The sequence below is a fragment of the Castanea sativa genome, chromosome 1 (genome assembly GCF_040712315.1).
Source record: "Castanea sativa cultivar Marrone di Chiusa Pesio chromosome 1, ASM4071231v1".
In the NCBI taxonomy this organism is placed as follows: domain Eukaryota; kingdom Viridiplantae; phylum Streptophyta; class Magnoliopsida; order Fagales; family Fagaceae; genus Castanea; species Castanea sativa.
Window position 1 is genome coordinate 87085965 of NC_134013.1, and position 20342 is coordinate 87106306.

Consider the following 20342-nt stretch of genomic DNA (forward strand, 5'->3'; position numbering starts at 1 on the left):
AAAGCAAGTCTTTTTTTAAAGATAAAAAAGCAAGTCATGTGGGAAAAGAAGACTATTTTTTTTTTAATGAAAACGTTAGCAGCTTTATTGTTACTATAAGAACTTATAATGTATGGTAAAAGTAATACATGAGAAGCATGTTACAAAAGAAGATATTGAGGTCAATTGGTGGTTTCATTGAGAAGAGAGTTTTATCGGAATGAGCTGTGGATCATACACGAAACAGATTGTGATTTTTTTTTTCTAACCATTAAAAAAGAAAAGATTAAATTATAATTTGTACCCTTAAAGTTTAGGATAATTTTGATTTTATCTCGTAAAAATTTAAAATTTGGATCCAAATTTTGAACATTACAAATTATTTGGATTTTGCACTTTAAAGTTTCAAAATTTAAATTCATAAAATTATGTCATTATAAGTTGAGGTGGCACTTAGTAGGCACCCTATCATAACGTATAAATAAAATTACTTAAATCCAAATGATATATAATATTATGGGTGTGGATCCAAAATTTGAAAACTTTAAGGGCAAAAATTTTAATTACCCCAAATTTTAAGATGAAAAAAATGTGACGATGTTTGAGATGACATATCTTTTTTTGATAATCGTTTAAGATGACATATCACCCTTTCAATCATTATATTAAAACTAGTGTTGGCAGTACGTGCAAGGCACGTGCTGCCCCAGTAGTGAGAGAATTAATATAGATTTTGTGTGTGAAATCGTGAATTTTGGCTCACCCAATTTGGCTATATTAAAAGAGAAGTCTAAAAATACAACAAAATATCACAATATTTTCACAATATCTTCATTTTTAGGATCTGAATAGATTTTTTTTTTTTATTTGAGAGAAATGCTATGTTCATAAAATTTTTAGAACAAATTCTAAATGACAAGTTATTATTGGTTTTAAACTGATAACATTGTTATTGTTATTCTCAAAACATTTATTTTCAGTTGTGATTGGTCACAGTATCATATTTTATTATTTTATTTCGACTTGTAAGAAATTGATACTTCAATATTTGTAAAAATATTGTGAAATTTGTTGTGTCGGTATAACAATATATATGCCAGCTTACATAAATATTTAAAAGAAAAAAAAACACAAACCGATTACAAGGAAAAAAAAAACTTTAGGCAAGGTAGAAATTAATGTTAAAATGTTGTAGATTTAGCATTTTTTATTTGATCTATAAGAAACTGAGATCTCAACAATTGTGAAAATATTGTGATAATAATAAGTGTTGTAACATTTTCTCAAAACATTTATTTTCAGTTGTGGTTAGTCACAGTCTCATATTTTATTATTTTATTTTGACTTTTAAGAAATTGACACGACAATAATTGTGAAAATATTGTGAAATTTGTTATGTCAGTATAACAATATACATGCCAGCTTATATAAAAATTTCAAAGAAAAAAAAACACAAATCAATTACTGGAAAAAAAAAAAAAACTTTAGGCACTGTAGCTACCGTGCCAGTTGAATAAACCAAAAACACTGTAGCTCCAGTGCTATCCATCAATAATAGCTTACTTATGATTTGTTGTGAAATTAATGTTAGAATGTTGTGGATTTAGCATTTTTTTATTTGATATATAAAAAACTGAGATCTCAACAATTGTGAAAATATTGTGATAACAATAAGTGTTGTAACATTTTCTCAAAACATTTATTTTCAATTGTGGTTGGCTACAATCTCATATTTTATTTTTTTATTTCGACTTGTAAGAAATTGATACCTCAATAATTGTGAAAATATTGTGAAATTTGTTGTGTCATTATAACAATATATATGTCAGTTTATATAAATATTTAAAAGAAAAAAAAAACACAAACCGATTACTGGGAAAAAAAAACTTTAGGCACTATAGAAATTAATGTTAAAATGTTCTGGACTTAGAATTTTTTTTATTTGATCTATAAGAAACTGAGATCTCAACAATTGTGAAAATATTGTGATAACAATAAGTATTGTAACATTTTTTGAAAACATTTATTTTCAGTTGTGGTTGGTTACAGTCTCATATTTTATTATTTTATTTCGACTTGTAAAAAATTGATACGTCAATAATTGTGAAAATATTGTGAAATTTTTTGTGTCAGTATAACAATATAAATGTCAGCTTACATCAACATCTAAAAAAAAAAAAAACACAAACCGATTACTGAAAAAAAAAATCCAATCTCATATTTTATTTTATTATTTTATTTCGACGTGTAAGAAATTGACACATCAATAATTATGAAAATATTATGAAATTTATTGTGTCAGTATAATAATATAAATGTCAGCTTATATCAATATTTAAAAAAAAAAAGAAAAGCACAAACCGATTACTTAAAAAAAAAAAAAAAAAAAAAACTCACTAAACCAAAGCCCCGTTGCAAGTACAATACAGCACAATATAAAACGAAAACTGAAAACACCGGCTTAGCCGCTTTTTATACAGTTAATAGAAATTTCTTTTTGACTGGGGGTGGGGAATCAATTACATCAATGTTTCCGTAACAACCACTCAGTTTTTGTCTTTTTTAAGTACTTCACATGAATCACAAACCTCTTCAGAAGTGCATGGCTCTTATATATTGTGTCGAGCAAAGAAAACCTAGAAAATAAACCTCGAAAACTCACTTGAATAGTTGGTTGATACCCCAATTGAAAAATCAATGAAAGCCGTTTCAGCTCTGTTTGTATACCCATTTTTACTCTCCTTCTTAAGAACCTCCTCTGCACTAGACACCATCACTCCTAGTCAATCTATCAGAGATGGTGAGACTTTGGTTTCTGCTAGTGGAAGATATGAATTGGGATTCTTCAGCCCAGGTAGTTCGAAAAGCCGATATGTGGGAATATGGTTCGGGGTATCTAATGACACAGTTGTATGGGTAGCCAACAGAGAAACCCCCCTTAAAAATCACCATGGAGTGTTCAAGGTTACCAACAAAGGAATTCTTGTCCTTCTTGATAGCACAAATACTTCTATTTGGTCATCCAATATATCAAGAACTGCAGGGAATAAGATCAATAATCCAACTGCACAGCTATTGGATTCAGGAAATCTTGTTGTGAAAGATGGAAATAATAGTGACCCAAAGAGTTTTTTGTGGCAGAGTTTTGATCATCCAAGCGACACATTACTACCAGAAATGAAGATTGGATGGGACTCAGCTAGTGGTCTAGATAGGTATTTAACAGCATGGAAGAGCCCAGAAGATCCTGCTCAAGGTGAATTTTCAGTAGTATTAGATCGTCGAGGGCTCCCACAAGTAGTTTGTATGCAGGGAGACAAAATAAAGGGCAGACCAGGGTCCTGGAATGGCCTTTATTTTACAGGGAAGCCATGGTTAAGACCAGATCCGTTGTTCAAGTATGAATTCGTGATGAATGAGAAAGCGGTCTATTATAATTATAAGCTCCTGAACAATTCGGTTTTGTTAAGGTATGTGTTAAATGTTAAAATTATGATTAAATCTACCACTTTCTACAACTTTAAATTTTTAGACAATTAGTAGTTTACCATGAGACTAATGTTTTTAATTTTTTTTATTGTTTAATAATTTAATAGTTACAACAAAGGAGAGTATTGAACTATCACAAACAATGTCACATGTGGGGGAGTATTTTTAAATTTTTATAATTCCGTAGTTACAACAATTTCGGAGGAATGGATTTGAATCCCAATTCTTCTTACAAAGGAGAGCAAACACAGTCACGTGAGTGAGAGTGTTAAAATAATGATTAAATATTTTTTTTTATCTAATACTTTAAGCATTTGGGACAATTGCTAATTCATCAAAATGAGAAAAATATAAATAAAACTCCTAACTTTTGAGAAATTTTGTTTTCTGAAGGTATGTGTTAAACTCATTAGGTAATGGGCTGGCATATAGATGGATGGCTAGCACAGAAAGTTGGGATCTTTTAACTTCATACCAATCAGATGAGTATCAATACTATGGCCACTGTGGTGCATACACTACCTGCAATATCATTGAGTCTCCTGTATGTGCATGCTTGAAAGGATTCATACCAAAATCTCCAAAAGATTGGAATTCAACATATTGGTCTGGTGGGTGTGTTCGAGGTACTCCATTGGGGTGCAATAATGGAGATGGGTTCCTCAAGTACAAGGCGGTGAAATTACCTGACACATCTTCTTCCTGGTTTGATAAGAACATGAATCTCAAGGAATGTGAAGAATTGTGTTTGAAAAATTGCTCATGCAGAGCATATGCAAATTTAGATATTAGGAATGGAGGAAGTGGTTGCTTGCTCTGGTTTGCTGACCTGGTTGATTTAGTTGTACTCCAAATGGGTGGGCAAGACCTTTATATACGTGTGGCCGCCTCAGAACTAGGTATCCTCTTTACTTTTCTTTTCTTTTTTGAGTCATTTTATTTTCAAAGTAATGCTATGAAGACAACACTTTTGACAATCATTTTTTAGCAACTACTGATATATTTTGTTGGGACTGGAATAATATTAGTTTTCACCTATTGCCAAAATCCTTATAACTCAACTGTCACCTCTTATTATTTCCAACAAAGATATTTAAAGTTCAAATTTCCCTTCCCCTATTATAACTATATAATTATCAGAAAATAAAAATAAATAAAAATGCTTTCACTTATGTCCACTACAAACAACATTTTTATTATGTTCCAATCATAATAAAATCACAAATTATATTATCATTTACAATTTTTTTTAAAAGTCTAATAATTGTCCCAAGAGAATGTCCTTTACATTTCCAATCTTCATATTTTCTTCTTTCTTCATGTAGCAATCTATAGGCATATTAAAATCATTTACTTAATCTGCTCTCTAAGTAAGACTATTGCTGTTACCAAAGTTTCATAAAATGTTAACATTTTGCCATGCATCTTAGAAACTTCCCATTAAAAGAAAAGAAAATTATATGGCGTAAAATTCATATGGCACATCATAAAGTAAAAAATATATAAACAAAAAGGAGGAAAATTAATTTGGTATATCCTATAGTAAAAAAATATAATCTTGTTGACTTTACTTTTGACCTTTCAGATCATATTGAGAAGAACAAGCACTTTGGCCAAAAATATCAAGCAATAATCATAGTCTGCAGTGCAATACTACTCACGGTAATGTTAGCATTGGGGCTGGTCACATATGTAAGGAGGATGAAACTTAGAAAGGAAGGTAATTTATATGACATGGATCCAAATCCGATTCTGATAATTTCTTTTGCATGATAAGACATGGATTCTGATAATTTGCTTTTGACAATAGAATTGTTTCCTTTATTTGTGCTCATGACTCCCTCACTGTTTCAGGAATGAATATAATACGCCAAAATGATTATAACAATGAAGACAAAAAGGAAGATATGGAATTACCAATATTTGATCTGATAACCATATCTAATGCCACTGATAACTTTGCAAGCAATAACAAGTTAGGAGAAGGTGGTTTTGGATCTGTCTACAAGGTAAATAGCAACCTAACTAGTGGAACTATTTTCTTTTCCAAACATAACTGAACTTTTTTCCTCTTAGGGTACATTGCTTGGGGGGCAAGAAATAGCTGTAAAGAGACTTTCAAAGAATTCAGGACAAGGATTGAACGAGTTCAAAAATGAAGTTATATTAATTGCCAAACTTCAACACCGCAATCTTGTGAAGCTGCTCGGTTGTTGCATTCAAGAACAAGAAAAATTGTTAATCTATGAATACATGCACAACAAAAGCTTGGACTCATTTATTTTTGGTTTGAACTTTGATCCTCATTATTGAATCAAGCACATTCATGTTTAGACATTTTATATTTTATTAAGGAATCATGTTATTGAGATTTTAGCCAGGTATATGTACTAACAACAATAGCAAAATTGACAGACCAATGGAAAAGTAGACTACTTGATTGGCGTATGCGCCACAACATTATTGGTGGCATTGCTAGGGGGCTTCTTTACCTTCATGAAGACTCTAGATTGAGAATTATCCATAGAGATCTTAAAGCTAGTAATGTCCTACTAGATAATAACATGAACCCAAAAATTTCTGACTTTGGCCTTGCTAAAACATTTGGAGGAGACCAAACGAAGGCTGATACCAATAGAATTGTTGGAACATAGTGAGTATTCTTAAACGTCTTTTATTAGTTCATGCTTGGAGATTTTTTTGACTTCTTTTTACTTTGCAGTGGTTATATGCCTCCTGAGTATGCCGGGTATGGACAAATCTCAGTGAAAATCGATGTTTTTAGCTTTGGAGTTTTATTATTAGAGATCGTGAGCGGAAAGAAGAACAAGGAATTGTGTAACTCTGGTCAATGTCTTAATCTTCTAGGACATGTAAGTATTAACATTGTCATTTTACTACTTTGGTGATATTAGGATATCTCCATTCAAAATGAATACATTTCATATTCCAAATTAAATATTACAGATTTAAAGGTATATTTAGTGTCACGTTATTAAAACTTTTAAATGAAAGACACTTGTACAAAAAATATTATCCATGAAATCAACACTCCATTTAAAGTGAGTATTGACAAGTGAAAATCATTCAGTCATACAATGATCATGTAATTCTAGTGTTCTAATAATATCTGGTTTTGGTTTTAGGCATGGAAACTATGGATTGAAGATAAGCTAATGGAGCTGATAGATGAATTCTTAATCTTAGGTGACTCCTGCATTTTATCTGAAGTGTTACGATGCATTCATGTGGGTTTGTTATGTGTACAACAGAGACCAGAAGATAGGCCAAACATGTCATCTGTGGTTCTAATGTTAAGCAGTGACAATTCATTGCCCAATCCAAGGCAGCCAGGTTTTGTTACAGGAAAAGCTCCACTTGGAGAAGATTCTTCATCAGGAAATCTTGAAATGCTTTCAATAAATGAAGTCACCATTACAGTGTTAGAAGCAAGATAGGATATCATCACTTGAGACTTGAGAGAAAAACGACCAGTTTATTATCTTTTGTTTAGAGAGATAAAGCCTTAACAATTTACACCGAACGATATCATGTATGGAAAAATTTATGTATTCCTTGTGAAGTAGTGTTCATTTTCGCTAAACCTAAATGCAATTGTAAGGATGGAATTTGACACTTTTTCTCAGTGTTAGAGTCATAATTTTTTTTAATGGGCACTTTAGCTAAATATATCATTAATTTTTAAATCCACAAAATAATACTTGCGTATTATTTATATTTAAAACATGTCTTTAACATGATTTATTGTATATATTAATTTTATGAGGATAGAAGAAAATTTCATCATATCAGTTTTATATAATTCAAATTATTCAATACAATAATTTTCGTTCATTTAGTCATGTGAAAGTATCCTTTAAATAATATTAATCACAGTAAATGTTCTTTGAATTACATTTTAAATCAAGGGTGTTTTTTTTGTTAAATAAATTAAATATTACACATTAGAATATAATATGATAGTTTTAGAAAGCATAAAATGTATACAAATAAAATGATAAATACCACTTTATATACCTCACCATAGTTTTTTATAAGATATTTTATTAAAATGAAGGAGTGTCCAAAGGCAAGCCTCCTTAAAGAATTACAAGCAAACAATATGATACAAAAAAATCAACAATGGAAGTACATGATGACCCCACCCCCTCGTCCCCCTTTTCTAAGTACAATATCCAAACAAAGATCTCAGGATAAATTTTTGGAAGAGAGGAAGGAAAGCTATACGGCCATTAAATTTGATATGAGGAAGACGTATGATTGGGTGAAATGGGGTTTTATTGAAAAGGTGATGGAGAGATTAGATTTCCCTGGAAATTGATTAATCTGATTATGCATTGTATTTCTATTATTTCCTATTCAACACTAAATAATAGGGTCACTCATGGGTGCATAATCCCCTTATACATTTTCCTATTGTGTGTAGAAGGTTTTTCGAGGCACAGTAATGAAGCTTTATGAAACCAAATGCTTCATGGAATCTCAATATGTCGAGGATCTTGCATATTCTTTACAAATGATAGCATATTATTCTGTAGGACGAGAGGCCAAGAGTGTCAAAAGCTAAAGGAAATACTTGAGGTATTAGGTATACGAAGTTGCCTTGAGACAAAAGATCAACACTAATAAATTATTGGTGTTTTGTAGTCATAACGCTTGCAAGATAAGGGGCGGGTGGAAAAGAAACTCATCGGATGGAAAGAGAAGTTATTATCCATGAGAGGAAGAGAAATCCTTATTTGAAGCAATTGCACAGGTTGTGCCCACATACACCGTGAGTTGCTTCCAATTGCAAATAGGCCCATATACACATGTATAAACGCTCTTCCCACTCTGCAAAATCTATGAAGGAGGGGTATTGACATTGATGGGGTATTTCCTATATGATGAAGACGTTGAATCTATGACTTATGCAGTTTTTTATTGTATCGCTCTGAATGTGGCTCTAGAAGAATTTTCTCAAAAGTTTTAGTTATTGGTATATATGGTAAATTTAATCATTTAACCACATACTTATAACACTTCCCCTCACAAGCATGGATGAGACAATGATCGAGCTCAAAACCTCCTACTCTGATATCAAGTTAAAATACTAAATTGTCTCAAAAGCTTAAACTATTAAAATATGGTAAATTTAAACATTTAAACACATACTTCTAACATGTGGCACACGAGTTAGTGCAACAACTTAAAAAGTTTTCAAGGAACACGCAAATTTGAAAGGGCGGGAACCACCAACTATGCTTCACCTCCTATGATAAGATGGTTATAGATTTATTGTGATATGTTATCTATGTAGAGAGAGTATATTATGTATCCGCTGTATATAACCTCCCTTTTATAGTAGGGTTCAATGGTATAATTTTTGCTTTGTTGCTTCTTTATTGTACTTATTTGGTTTTCAATTTGGAATGAAAATCATAGTTTGTAATTTAAAACAAGAAAAAGAAAAAAGAAAGAATATGACTATTATTTAATTGAAATTGAGGAGGGGAGGCAAAGACCAAATCGTGTCTAATCACTAATGACCAAAGACGGTTGAAAGACCAAAACCAAAGTCAAATCCGAGAAGACTCCAAAGACTAAAGAGCTTGAGGGCGTTTGGATTCCACTTAAAATTTTCACGTTTTGCGTTTTGCTTTTTTTTTTTTTTTTTTTTTTTTTTTTTCTTCTGCTGCAGGGGGACAAGTGCGCAGCGCGCACTGTTCATGTACTTTTTTATTAATTTTTTATTAAAAATGGGTCCTGCATCACTATTCACACATTTAAAAATTATTTTGCTACAGTGTTTTCAATTTTCAGTTTTCAGTTTTCAGCAATAAGTTCTATCCAAACGGATCCTAAAGAGACTTCTGAACAGTAATCACATGTCCCCAATCAGTGGTTTTAAAACTTTTATTTAGCAGAAGGAAAAAAAGAAAAAGAAAAAAAAGATGAGTTGTTGAAATAGTCTTGTGAACGTCAATCACAAGCAATCAATTAGAAAATATTTTATGGTATGACATATATATGAGGGCGCTTGGATGCAGCTTATTGCTGCGTCCACGTTTTGATTTTTTTTTTTTTTTTTTTTTTTTTTTTGTTTCTGCTGCAGAGGGGACATGTGTGCAGTGCGCGCACTGTGCGGCACTGTGCGCGTACTGTGCACGCACTGTTCATGTACTTTTTCATCAATTTTTTTTATTAAAAATGGGTTCCGCATCACTATTCACACATTTAAAAATTATTTTGCTACAGTATTTTCAGTTTTCAGTTTTCAGCAATAAGTTCTATCCAAACGGACCCATAATGCCCCTTCATATGGGTGGATCTCGTAAGCGGTAAGACTCGTCCAATTAGGTGTATCACACGTATTTAAGGCCTCCCACAAATGGGGATAAGGTGAATATCACGAGTATGAGACCTATGAGGGAGCACTCTATAGTGTATAATTTCTAGCAAAAGAAAAGAACATTATATATATATAATTGTTCAGATTGAAATTATAAATTCAAACTTCAGTAATGCTTGTGAAGGTTCTAATCAATTAGGAATTATGATTAGGTCTAGGTGGTTTCGCGGGATGAGAGTGCAATATCGAACGCCAACAACATACACACTTGAATCTAACTATTGGTTACTGTTATTCTCATTTGTTGCGGGCAAAGACTAATTATAAAAGTAAGTCAGGTAGGAAAAGAAGACTCGCCAATGTCTAAACTTGAATCTAAAAGTGGTTACCGCTACTTAAAATAATAATAAATAAATAAGAAAGAAGAAATAAATTATTGTTTGTTAGTTTGTGGCGAGCAAAGACTTAGAAAAGCAAGTTAGGTAGGAAAAGAACTAAAGAAGACTTTTTTTTTTTTTGGTGAAAACAATAGCAGCTTTATTGATTGAAACTAATCTGAATGTAGGGTAAGAGAAATGGCCCTCCACCCATATCCAAACAGAATCTCTCAACAGAGCCACTTTAGCTATAATACATGAGATAGCTTGTTACAAAAGAAGACAATTATTGCGTTCAATTATTGGTTTCATTGAATTTCTAGTTTTATGGGAATGTGCTGTGGATCATACACGAAACATGGTTCTGATTTTTTTTTTAATATAAAAAATAATAAATTCAACCATATAAAGAAGAAAAGGCTAAATTATAATTTGCACCCTTAAAGTTTGGGATAATTAATTATAATTTTATCCCATAAATATTTTTAAAATTTAGATTTGTATTTCTAATGTTATATATCGTTTGGATTTAAATCCTGCCATCAATGCGCTGTAATGAGTTGTTCGTTAAATACCAACTAAGCTCAAAACAACATAGTGTCATTTTTTCATTCAAAATTATAGTGTTTTAAATTTTTAATCACTAGTTTGCAATTTCCACGCTTAAAGTATGGGGTAATTTTAATTTTGCACTTGAAAATTTTAAAATATAGATCCATATAATTATGTCATTTTAAGTTGAGGTAGCACTTAACGGACACAATGTTATAGCGCATTGATAAAATTACTTAAATTCAAACGATATGTAATAGTATGGGTGAATATCAAAATTTTGAAACTTTAAAGGTAAAAATCTAAATTACCCAAATTTTAAAGATGAAAAAAGGTGTTGCTTACGAGGACACCCTTTCAATCATTATAGGTCCGTTTGGATAGAACTTATTGCTGAAAACTGAAAATACTGTAGCAAAATAATTTTTAAATGTGTGAATAGTATCATGAGACTCATTTTTAATATTTTTTTTTTCTGAATAAAATGCTTGTGGATCCCATAAACAATGCAAAAAATAGTGCTGAACAGTGCACTTGGAGAAAATCTGAAACGTGTGAACACTACATGGGTGGAAAAGTCAAATTTTACGTCTTAAAAACAAAACAAAAAAAAACAAAAAAAAAAAGCTGAAAACGCGAATGCAATAAACGCGGATGCGGATCCAAACTGATACTATGAGGGCGTTTGGATAGCACTTCTGTGCGTCCACGTCCGCGTTTGCTTCTTTTTTTTTTTTTTTTTTTTTAACCCAGCCGCAAGGTTGGACTTTTCAACCATGAATAGTGCACAAATGCACTGTTCATGGGTCCCACAAATTTTGCTTTTTAACAACTTTTTCATTAAAAATGGGTCCCACGGTACTATTCACACATTTAAAAATTATTTTGCTACAGTGTTTTCAGTTTTCAGTTTTCAATTTCAGCAAAATAAGTTCTATCCAAACGGACCCTATATGTACAATTTTCTTTTCTTCTCTTTATGGGAATCTTTCCATTGGTTTTGGGAAACATATCAACTACATCTATTTTTAAAGACAGCCCCATAGTTTTTGTCTTTTTAACTGCTTCACATACCCCTTCAGGAGTGCGTGGCTCTTATATGCTGTGTGGGCAAAGAAAACCGAGAGAATAAGCCCTGTAATCTCACTTCAATAGTTGGTTGATAAACCAATTGGAAAATCAATGAAAGCCTTTTCAGCTCTGTTTGTTTACTCCTTACTCTCCTTCTTAAGAACCTCCACTACACTAGACACCATCACTCCAAGTCAATCTATCAGAGATGGTGAGACTTTGGTTTCAACCGATGGAAGCTTTGAACTGGGATTCTTCAGCCCAGGTAGTTCGAAAAGCCGATATGTGGGAATATGGTTTGGGGTATCTAATGACACAGTTGTATGGGTAGCCAACAGAGAAACCCCACTTGAAAATCTCGATGGAGTGTTCAAGGTTACCAACAAAGGAATTCTTGTCCTTCTTGATAGCACAAATACTACTATTTGGTCATCCAATACATCAAGAACTGCAGGGAATAATATCAACAATCCAACTGCACGGTTACTGGATTCAGGAAATCTTGTTGTGAAAGATGGAAACACTGAAAGTCTTTTGTGGCAGAGTTTTGATTATCCTAGCGACACATTACTACCGGAAATGAAGATTGGATGGGATTTAGTTAGTTGTCTAGATAGGAATTTAACATCTTGGAAGGGCACAGAAGATCCTGCTCAAAGTGAAATTTCAGAAGGGTTAGATCGTAGAGGGCTCCCACAATTAGTTGATATGGAGGGAGACAATATAAAGGTTAGACCAGGGTCTTGGAATGGCCTTTATTTTACTGGGATGCCATGGTTAAGACTGAATCCGTTGCTCAAGTATGAATTCGTGATAAATGAGAAAGAGATCTATTATGATTATAAAAACCCGAACAAATCTGTTTTGGTGAGGTATGTGTTAAATGTTAGTGTTACAATTAAATGATTAAATTTATCATTTTTAACGGTTTAATTTTTTGAAATATTTAGTAATTTATCGTGGTATTATTGTATTAATGTTTTATTTTTTATTATTTTTTTATAATTTGATAAATAAAACAATGGAGAATATTAAACCTTGGTTCTCCTTTATTGTCCTATTATGATTATCAAATCCTAAACAAATATTTTTTCATGAGGTATGTGTTAAAATCCTAAACAAATCTATTCATTGGATTATAATATCAATGTTTTATTCTTTATTATTGTTTTATAATTTGAAAATTACAACAATGGAGAGTATTAAACCTTGGTTTTCCTTATAAAGGAGAATAGACAATGTTGCATGTGGGAAAGTATTTTTATTTATTATTATTATTAGTAGTATTATTACTAATTTCTTATAACCCATTATACAATAATTTGAGGGGAATGACTTTGAATCCTGATTCTCTTTATAAAAGAGAGCAAACAATTTCACATGAGAGAGTGTTGAAATAATGATTAAATTATTAGACGTATTGTTTTCTAATAACTTCAGTTTTTCAAACAATTAGTAATTTGTCAAAAAGAGAAAAATACCTGTTATGAGTATAAACTTCTTACTTCTGAGCAATTTTGTTTTCTCAAGGTATGTGTTAAACACATCAGGCATTGGGATGTGGTTTATATGGAGGGATCACACCAAAAGTTGGGAGCTTGTAACTACATCCCAAACAGATGAGTGTGCGAATTATGCTCACTGTGGTGCATACGCTAGTTGCAATATCAATAAGTCTCATGAATGCGCATGCTTGAAAGGATTTATACCAAAATCTCCAATAGATTGGAATTTAGCAGATTGGTCTGGTGGGTGTGTTCGAGGGACTCCATTGGGTTGCAATGACGGAGATGGGTTCCTTAACTACAAGGGTGTAAAATTGCCTGACACATCTTCTTCCTGGTTTGATAAGAACATGAGTCTCAAGGAATGTGAAGAATTGTGTTTGAAAAACTGTTCATGTAGAGCATATTCAAATTTAGATATTAGGAACGGAGGAAGTGGTTGCTTGCTTTGGTTTGCTGACTTGGTTGACTTAGTAGAACTCCAAATGGATGGGCAAGACCTCTATATTCGTGTGGCCGCTTCAGTACTAGGTATCCTCTTTGCTTTTTCTTTATTTTTGAGTCATTTTATTTTCAAGTAATGCTACAAAGACAACGCTTTTCACAACTTTTTTTAGTAACTACTGATATCAGGGATGGAACCAGGATTCGAACCTGAGGGGGGCAAGCTTGAAACAAATTTTTCTTTTTTTTATGAAAATAAAAACTGGTATAAATCACAGTTTTTATTATCCAATGTGACGTATGATTGGGAGAAGAGAAAGACGCAACCATAGTAGGTCAATATATAATTGGTAACCTTTTTTAATAATGTTTTCATGCAAAAAGAAAAAGAAGAAAAAATCTTATTACAATATCATGGGTGCCATCATTTGTCTTGTTCGGCAATCAGTTGCCTCTCATCTAGCCAATCTTCTATTGGCTTAACAATGAAAGCACCCCTCTTCCAGTCAGGTTGGACCCATGCTAGGGCAGGGGGGGGGGGGCATTGGCTGATATATTTCGTTGTGATTACATTAGTTTTCACATATATTACAAAAAACCTTGTAACCTAACTGGCATTTTTTGTGGTGTGTTTCCAACGAAAACTTCCCTGGTTCAAATCCCATTTCCACATTATAACAATTGAATTATCAAATAAATAAATAAATAAACTTTCACCTCTGTTCATCACAAACAATTAACATTTTTATTATGTTCCACTCATAATAAAATCACATATTATATTATCATTTGCTATGTAAAAAAAAAAAAAAACAATGTCATATAATGGTGTCAAGAGAATGTCCTTTTATGTTTCCAATCATCATAATTTCTTCTTTCTTCATGTGGCACACTATTTAATATTATTTACGCATCTGCACTAAGTAAAACTTTATTGTTGTTACCAAATGTTTTACAAAATATCAAACAAGTTTTGCCATACATCTTAGAAGCTTCCATTAAAAGAAAAGAGAAATTTATGTGGCACATCATAAAGTAAAAAAAATACAAAACAAAAGGGAGGAAAATGAATATGGCATATCATATAGTAAAAAATTTAAGTTTGTTGACACTACTTTTGATCTTTCAGATCATATTGGGAAGAACAAGCACTTTGGCCAAAAATATCAAGTAATAATCATAGTCTGTAGTGCAATACTACTCATGGTAATGCTAGTACTAGGGCTGGTCTTTTATGTAAGGAGGATGAAACTTAGAAAGGAAGGTAATTTACAAGACATGGATTCTGATAATTTCTTATGCATGATAATAGATTTTTAGCTAAGTAAGTTGAATATGAAGTTTTTAAACTACCTTAGATAAGTTAATCAACAATTTGCTTTTAATAATAGAATTGTTGAAGTTATTTGTGCTCAATGACTCCCTCACTATTGCAGGATTGGATATAAGATGCCAAAATGATTATAATAATGAAGTTTGGAAGGAAGATATGGAGTTACCAATATTTGATCTAATAACCATATCTAATGCCACTAATAACTTTGCAAGAAACAACAAGTTAGGAGAAGGTGGCTTTGGATCTGTATACAAGGTAAATAAGAACCTAACCAGTACTGAACTATTTTCTTTTCCAAACTTGATTGAACTTTTTACCTTTTAGGGTACATTGCTTGGGGGGCAAGAAATAGCTGTAAAGAGACTTTCAAAGAATTTTGGACAAGGATTCAAAGAGTTCAAAAATGAAGTTATATTAATTGCCAAACTTCAACACCGCAACCTTGTGAAGCTGCTCGATTGTTGCATTCAAGAAAATGAAAAATTGTTAATCTATGAATACATGCACAACAAAAGCTTGGACTCGTTTATTTTTGGTTTGATCTTTGATCCTTATTATTGAATCAGGCACATTCATGTTTAGCCATTTATCTTTTATTAACGAATTATGTTGTTGACATTTTAGCTAGGTATGTACTAACAATAACATGAAATTCTACAGACCAAACAAAGAGTAGATTGCTTGATTGGCGTATGCGCCACAACATTATCAATGGCATTGCTAGAGGACTTCTTTATCTTCATGAAGACTCTAGATTGAGAATTATTCACAGAGATCTCAAAGCTAGCAATATCCTGCTAGATAATAATATGACCCCAAAAATTTCTGACTTTGGCCTTGCTAAAATGTTTGGGGGAGATCAAGCAGAGGCTGATACTAGTAGAATTGTTGGAACATAGTGAGTATTCTTAAACATCATTTATAGTTTATGCATGGAGATTTTTTGACTTATTTTTACTTTTACAGTGGTTATATGCCTCCTGAGTATGCTGGGTATGGGCAAGTCTCAGTGAAAACTGATGTTTTTAGCTTTGGAGTTTTATTACTAGAGATTGTGTGCGGGAAGAAGAACAAGGAATTCTATAACTCTAGCCAATGCCTCAATCTTCTCGGACATGTAAGTATTAATATTGACATTCCACTATTTTAGTGATGTTAGGATATCTCCATTTGAAATTAATACATTTTATACTTGTAGATTATATATTATAAATTTAAAAGCAGTTATTAAAAATTTTAAATGACAAACACATATAAACTCTTCGTTTTAAGTGAGCATTGACATGTGAAATCATTCGGTCATACAATGTGCAAGTAATTCTAGCATTCCAACAATATCTAGTTTTTGTTTTAGGCATGGAGACTATGGATTGAAGATAAGCCAACGGAATTGATAGATGAATTCTTAATCTTAGGTGACTCGTGCATTTTATCTGAAGTGTTACGATGCATTCATGTGGGTTTGTTATGTGTGCAACAAAGACCAAAAGACAGGCCAAACATGTCATCCGTGGTTCTAATGCTAAGTAGTGACAATTCATTGCCAAATCCAAGGGAGCCAGGTTATTATATAGAAAAGGCTCTAGTTGGAAAAGATCATTCATCAAGAAAGCTTGAGAATCCTTCAAGTTCAAAAAATGAAATCACCTTTACAATGTTAGAAGCGAGGTAGAGTATCATCACTTGAGATTCGATAGCAAAAAGGAATGACTAGAAAAGAAAGTTGCAAGGTGCTGCTGTTCACATGTATGGAAAAATTCATCCAACTGGGTTTTGAGCCTGTTGGATGTTAATTTCTTGTTTCCAAGCAACTCTGCAAGAGGCCATCTTTGGGCTTTTCTCTTCTCTCATAACATTTGGGCTATTCTTCTGCCATTTTCTCACTCGTGCACTTCTTCGTAGGGGCTTCTTGGGCCCTACTTCTTACCAGGCTTTGGGCTTTGGACCAACCTTAAAAAATGGTATCAACAAAAGTATACCATGTATCCGTTACAGGTAGCCTCTCTCTCACACCAAACAGGTCTAATTGTATAATTTTCCCTTTATTTGGGTTTTTTTTGTTCTAGTTCTTTTGTTTTCGATTTGAAATGAAAATCATCGTTTGGAATTTAAGAAAAGAAAAGAAAATTATGGAATACGACTATTAGTCTATTACTATTTGATAGAAATTTAGGAGGGATGGGGAATACCAAATCGTGTTTAATGCCTAAAGACCTGAACCAAAGTCAAATCCGAGAAAACTCCAACGTCCAAAGACTAAAGAGTCTTCCGATCGTACATCAAGTATGTGCCATCGATTAGTGGTTTTATGACTTTTATTTAGCAAAAGAAAAAAAAAATATTAGTCATGTGAATGTCGAGCACAAACCATAAATTAGAAAATGTTATATGATGTGATATATATAATGCCCCCTCCTCCATATGGGTGGATATCACAAACATGGGACTTATTCCTATAATCATCAGGTGTATTAGGCATAATTATGGCCTCCCTCACATGGGAATAAGGTGAACCTCACAAGCATGAGACCTACCCCAGTGAAGGGGCATATCAACAATGTCAATAGTTGATTGATTGGAAGTCTCATATCAACAATGTCAATAGTTGACATTGCACTCTCACAATGTGTGGGCCTCGCAGTGGGACCGTAACAATGTCAACGTGATAGATGCATGAAATACCTTCTTCAACTATAGGCATCATCATCATCAATATCATCATCACAACATTACATATAAAGCAGAAAACTGTTGCAATGCCAAGTCCACTCTCTAATGCTTTACAAAACAGCATTCAATTTTGTCAAAATCTAATGGATTCGGAAATTTTGAACTCGATCAAATAGAATTATAATCCACAAAGTCCACCAAAAAAAAAAGAGCAACATTTTCAATAAAATCATGAAACTTAAAAATTGCGGACTGAACAATCCGGATAGCATAAAAGATCGTTTGGTTTCCGAGAAAATTCAGGAAAATCAAAGAAAAACTCATCTGAGTAGCACAAATCAACGAAATCTATGAATAAAATGAGAGGAAAATCAGTGATATAGACGGCTGAGATCTAACCTTAGAATGGGAGCTTACCAGCTTGAATTACTTCTTCTTCTTCTAAATTCTCTTGCAGTGAGACAGTGACAACGAAAACGAGTGGGAAAATTTCATGAGAGGAGAAAGATATATGGATTGGGTTTATGGGCTTTTTTTGACCCAAGTGCTTAATGAGCCGATTATGTAATCAGTTGGGTACACTTTTGTATGCAACCCAAAATGTAGGGATTTCTTGGGCCAACATTATGGGCTACATAGTATAGAAAGTAGAATCTAATGCGAAACAGATAATTTTAATCTTCTCAATTCTTTTTTTCTTTGGATGGGTTTTTCTTCTCAATTCAAAGTTCAAACCATACCGTTACACATCAATTAGTTGTTTTATTTAGCAAAAGAATTTTTTATTTATTTATAATAATTGTTCAGGATTGAAAGTTTAATTGTATAATTCTAGTAGCACACACTTTGTCACCATTGTCTTATGTGATAGACTGTGATTAATTGTCTATCACTATCATATAGACCTACCATTTATCTCCATTCTCTACTACTCATAGTTTACCACGTAGAATAGTTGTGATAAAGTGTACTAGATTTTTTTTTTTTTTTTTGAGAATCGACGAGTAGTAGAATTATTCATTCTAAATAGTAAATATACATTTATGCCAAGTTCTAATAGTAGTATACTTGTGAAGATAATTGGCATCTTTTTATGCATGAAGTAAAAAAATAAATAAGAAAGCAATACTTGTTAAGGTCCAAATCAATAATTATGATTAGGACTATAGGTTACTCGTTTTGGCAGGATGAGAGATTAATGGCCTGTTTGGATGTTTAAAAAAGGAGGGAGAGTAGAGTAGAGGGAGGGAGAGTAATTTAAATCTCTTGTTTGGAAGTTTTTTAAGGAAAGAGGGAGAGAGATTTGGAGGGGTTTGGGGGGTTTCAACTACCTCTAACCCCTCATTTTTAATTCTCCCAAATTGGAGAGATTTAGAGGGAAAGTAGAGTAGATAAATTATTGACCAAATGAATTCTCAAATTTACCCTTTTTAAATTAACGAAATTACAAACCAATTAATCATAGACCAATGTTGCAATTTATTTTCAAATATAGGTAAATTTGTCTATTTAATTATTTCCTCTCCTCTCCATCCCAATTTTAAAAACATCCAAACAAGGGGAAGGGCTAATTACTCCCTTCTCCCTTACTAATTTTAAAAACATCCAAATAAGGTGGAGGGTAATCATTTCAGTCTACTCTCCTCTCCACAACTCTCCTCTCATCTACTCTCCTTCCTCTCTAAACTTCCAAACAGGCCATAAGAGTGCAATATCCACCCCAAGAAAAAGCAGTCTGGCTCTGCCAACGTCAAAACTTGAATCTAACTATCGGTTACTCGTTTGAAACGACCATGGACTTGTTAAAAAGGCAAGTCAAGTAGCGAAAGAAGACTCACTGACTCAGCAATGTCAAGACTCGAATCTATCTAGTGGTTACACGTTTCACGTTTGACGTTTGACGTTTCTAGCGAGTAAAAGACCTAAAAAAGCAAGTCTTTTTTTAAAGATAAATAAGCAAGTCATGTGGGAAAAGAAGACTCTATTTTTTCTTTTTAATGAAAACGTTAGCAGCTTTATTGTTGATTATTAGAGCTTATAATGCATGGTAAAAGTAGTACATGAGAAGCATGTTACAAAAGAAGATATTGAGTTCAATTGGTGGTTTCATTGAGAAGAAAGTTTTATCGGAATGAGCTGTGGACATACACGAAACATGATTGTGATTTTTTTTTTCAAACCATTAAAAAAAGAAAAGATTAAATTTTAATTTGTACCCTTAAAGTTAGTATAATTTTGATTTTATCTCTTAAAGATTTAGGGGGTGTTTGGTAGAGTAGTTTGAGATGAGATTTTTGTAGTTTTTTGAAATACGTGTGGGTGAAAAAATATGTGAAATATTGTTTAAAATGTGAAAATGTGAGTTTGAGATTACTCACCAAACAGGTCCTTAAAATTTGGATCCAAATTTTGAACATTACAAATCATTTTAAGTTGAGGTGGCACTAAATAAACACCCTATCATAACACATAAATAAAATTACTTGAATCCAAACGATATATAATATTATGGGTGTGGATCCAAAATTTGAAAACTTTAAGGGTAAAAATTTTAATTACCCCAAATT

The 20342-nt window shown here is 32.4% G+C and overlaps 2 protein-coding genes across 2 annotated transcripts; both read left to right on the top strand.

The window, feature by feature from the left end:
- The first annotated feature begins 2564 nt into the window (after positions 1-2564).
- LOC142621839 (G-type lectin S-receptor-like serine/threonine-protein kinase At4g27290) lies at positions 2565-7051 on the top strand. Its single transcript, XM_075795206.1, has 8 exons — positions 2565-3449; positions 3862-4367; positions 5054-5188; positions 5323-5477; positions 5545-5755; positions 5884-6121; positions 6191-6341; positions 6615-7051. The coding sequence occupies exons 1-8, from the start codon at positions 2677-2679 to the stop codon at positions 6924-6926; spliced, it is 2481 nt and encodes an 826-aa protein (XP_075651321.1). The 5' UTR covers positions 2565-2676; the 3' UTR covers positions 6927-7051.
- A 4789-nt stretch (positions 7052-11840) lies between these two features.
- LOC142621872 (G-type lectin S-receptor-like serine/threonine-protein kinase At4g27290) lies at positions 11841-17188 on the top strand. The gene is made up of 8 exons (XM_075795241.1): positions 11841-12692; positions 13351-13856; positions 14899-15033; positions 15206-15360; positions 15430-15640; positions 15766-16003; positions 16072-16222; positions 16460-17188. Exons 1-8 carry the CDS (start codon positions 11932-11934, stop codon positions 16775-16777), a joined length of 2475 nt encoding a protein of 824 aa, XP_075651356.1. The 5' UTR covers positions 11841-11931; the 3' UTR covers positions 16778-17188.
- Positions 17189-20342: the final 3154 nt, after the last annotated feature.

What these genes read in the sequence shown, in the direction of transcription:
- LOC142621872 (XM_075795241.1), top strand. Translation starts at nt 11,932, where the DNA reads ATGAAAGCCTTTTCAGCTCTGTTTGTTTACTCCTTACTCTCCTTCTTA. An exon ending in TGTGGCCGCTTCAGTACTAG is followed by an intron (nt 13,857 to 14,898) that starts GTATCCTCTTTG and finishes TTGATCTTTCAG; the next exon opens with ATCATATTGGGAAGAACAAG. An exon ending in AGTAGAATTGTTGGAACATA is followed by an intron (nt 16,004 to 16,071) that starts GTGAGTATTCTT and finishes TTACTTTTACAG; the next exon opens with TGGTTATATGCCTCCTGAGT.
- LOC142621839 (XM_075795206.1), top strand. Translation starts at nt 2,677, where the DNA reads ATGAAAGCCGTTTCAGCTCTGTTTGTATACCCATTTTTACTCTCCTTC. An exon ending in TGTGGCCGCCTCAGAACTAG is followed by an intron (nt 4,368 to 5,053) that starts GTATCCTCTTTA and finishes TTGACCTTTCAG; the next exon opens with ATCATATTGAGAAGAACAAG. An exon ending in AATAGAATTGTTGGAACATA is followed by an intron (nt 6,122 to 6,190) that starts GTGAGTATTCTT and finishes TTTACTTTGCAG; the next exon opens with TGGTTATATGCCTCCTGAGT.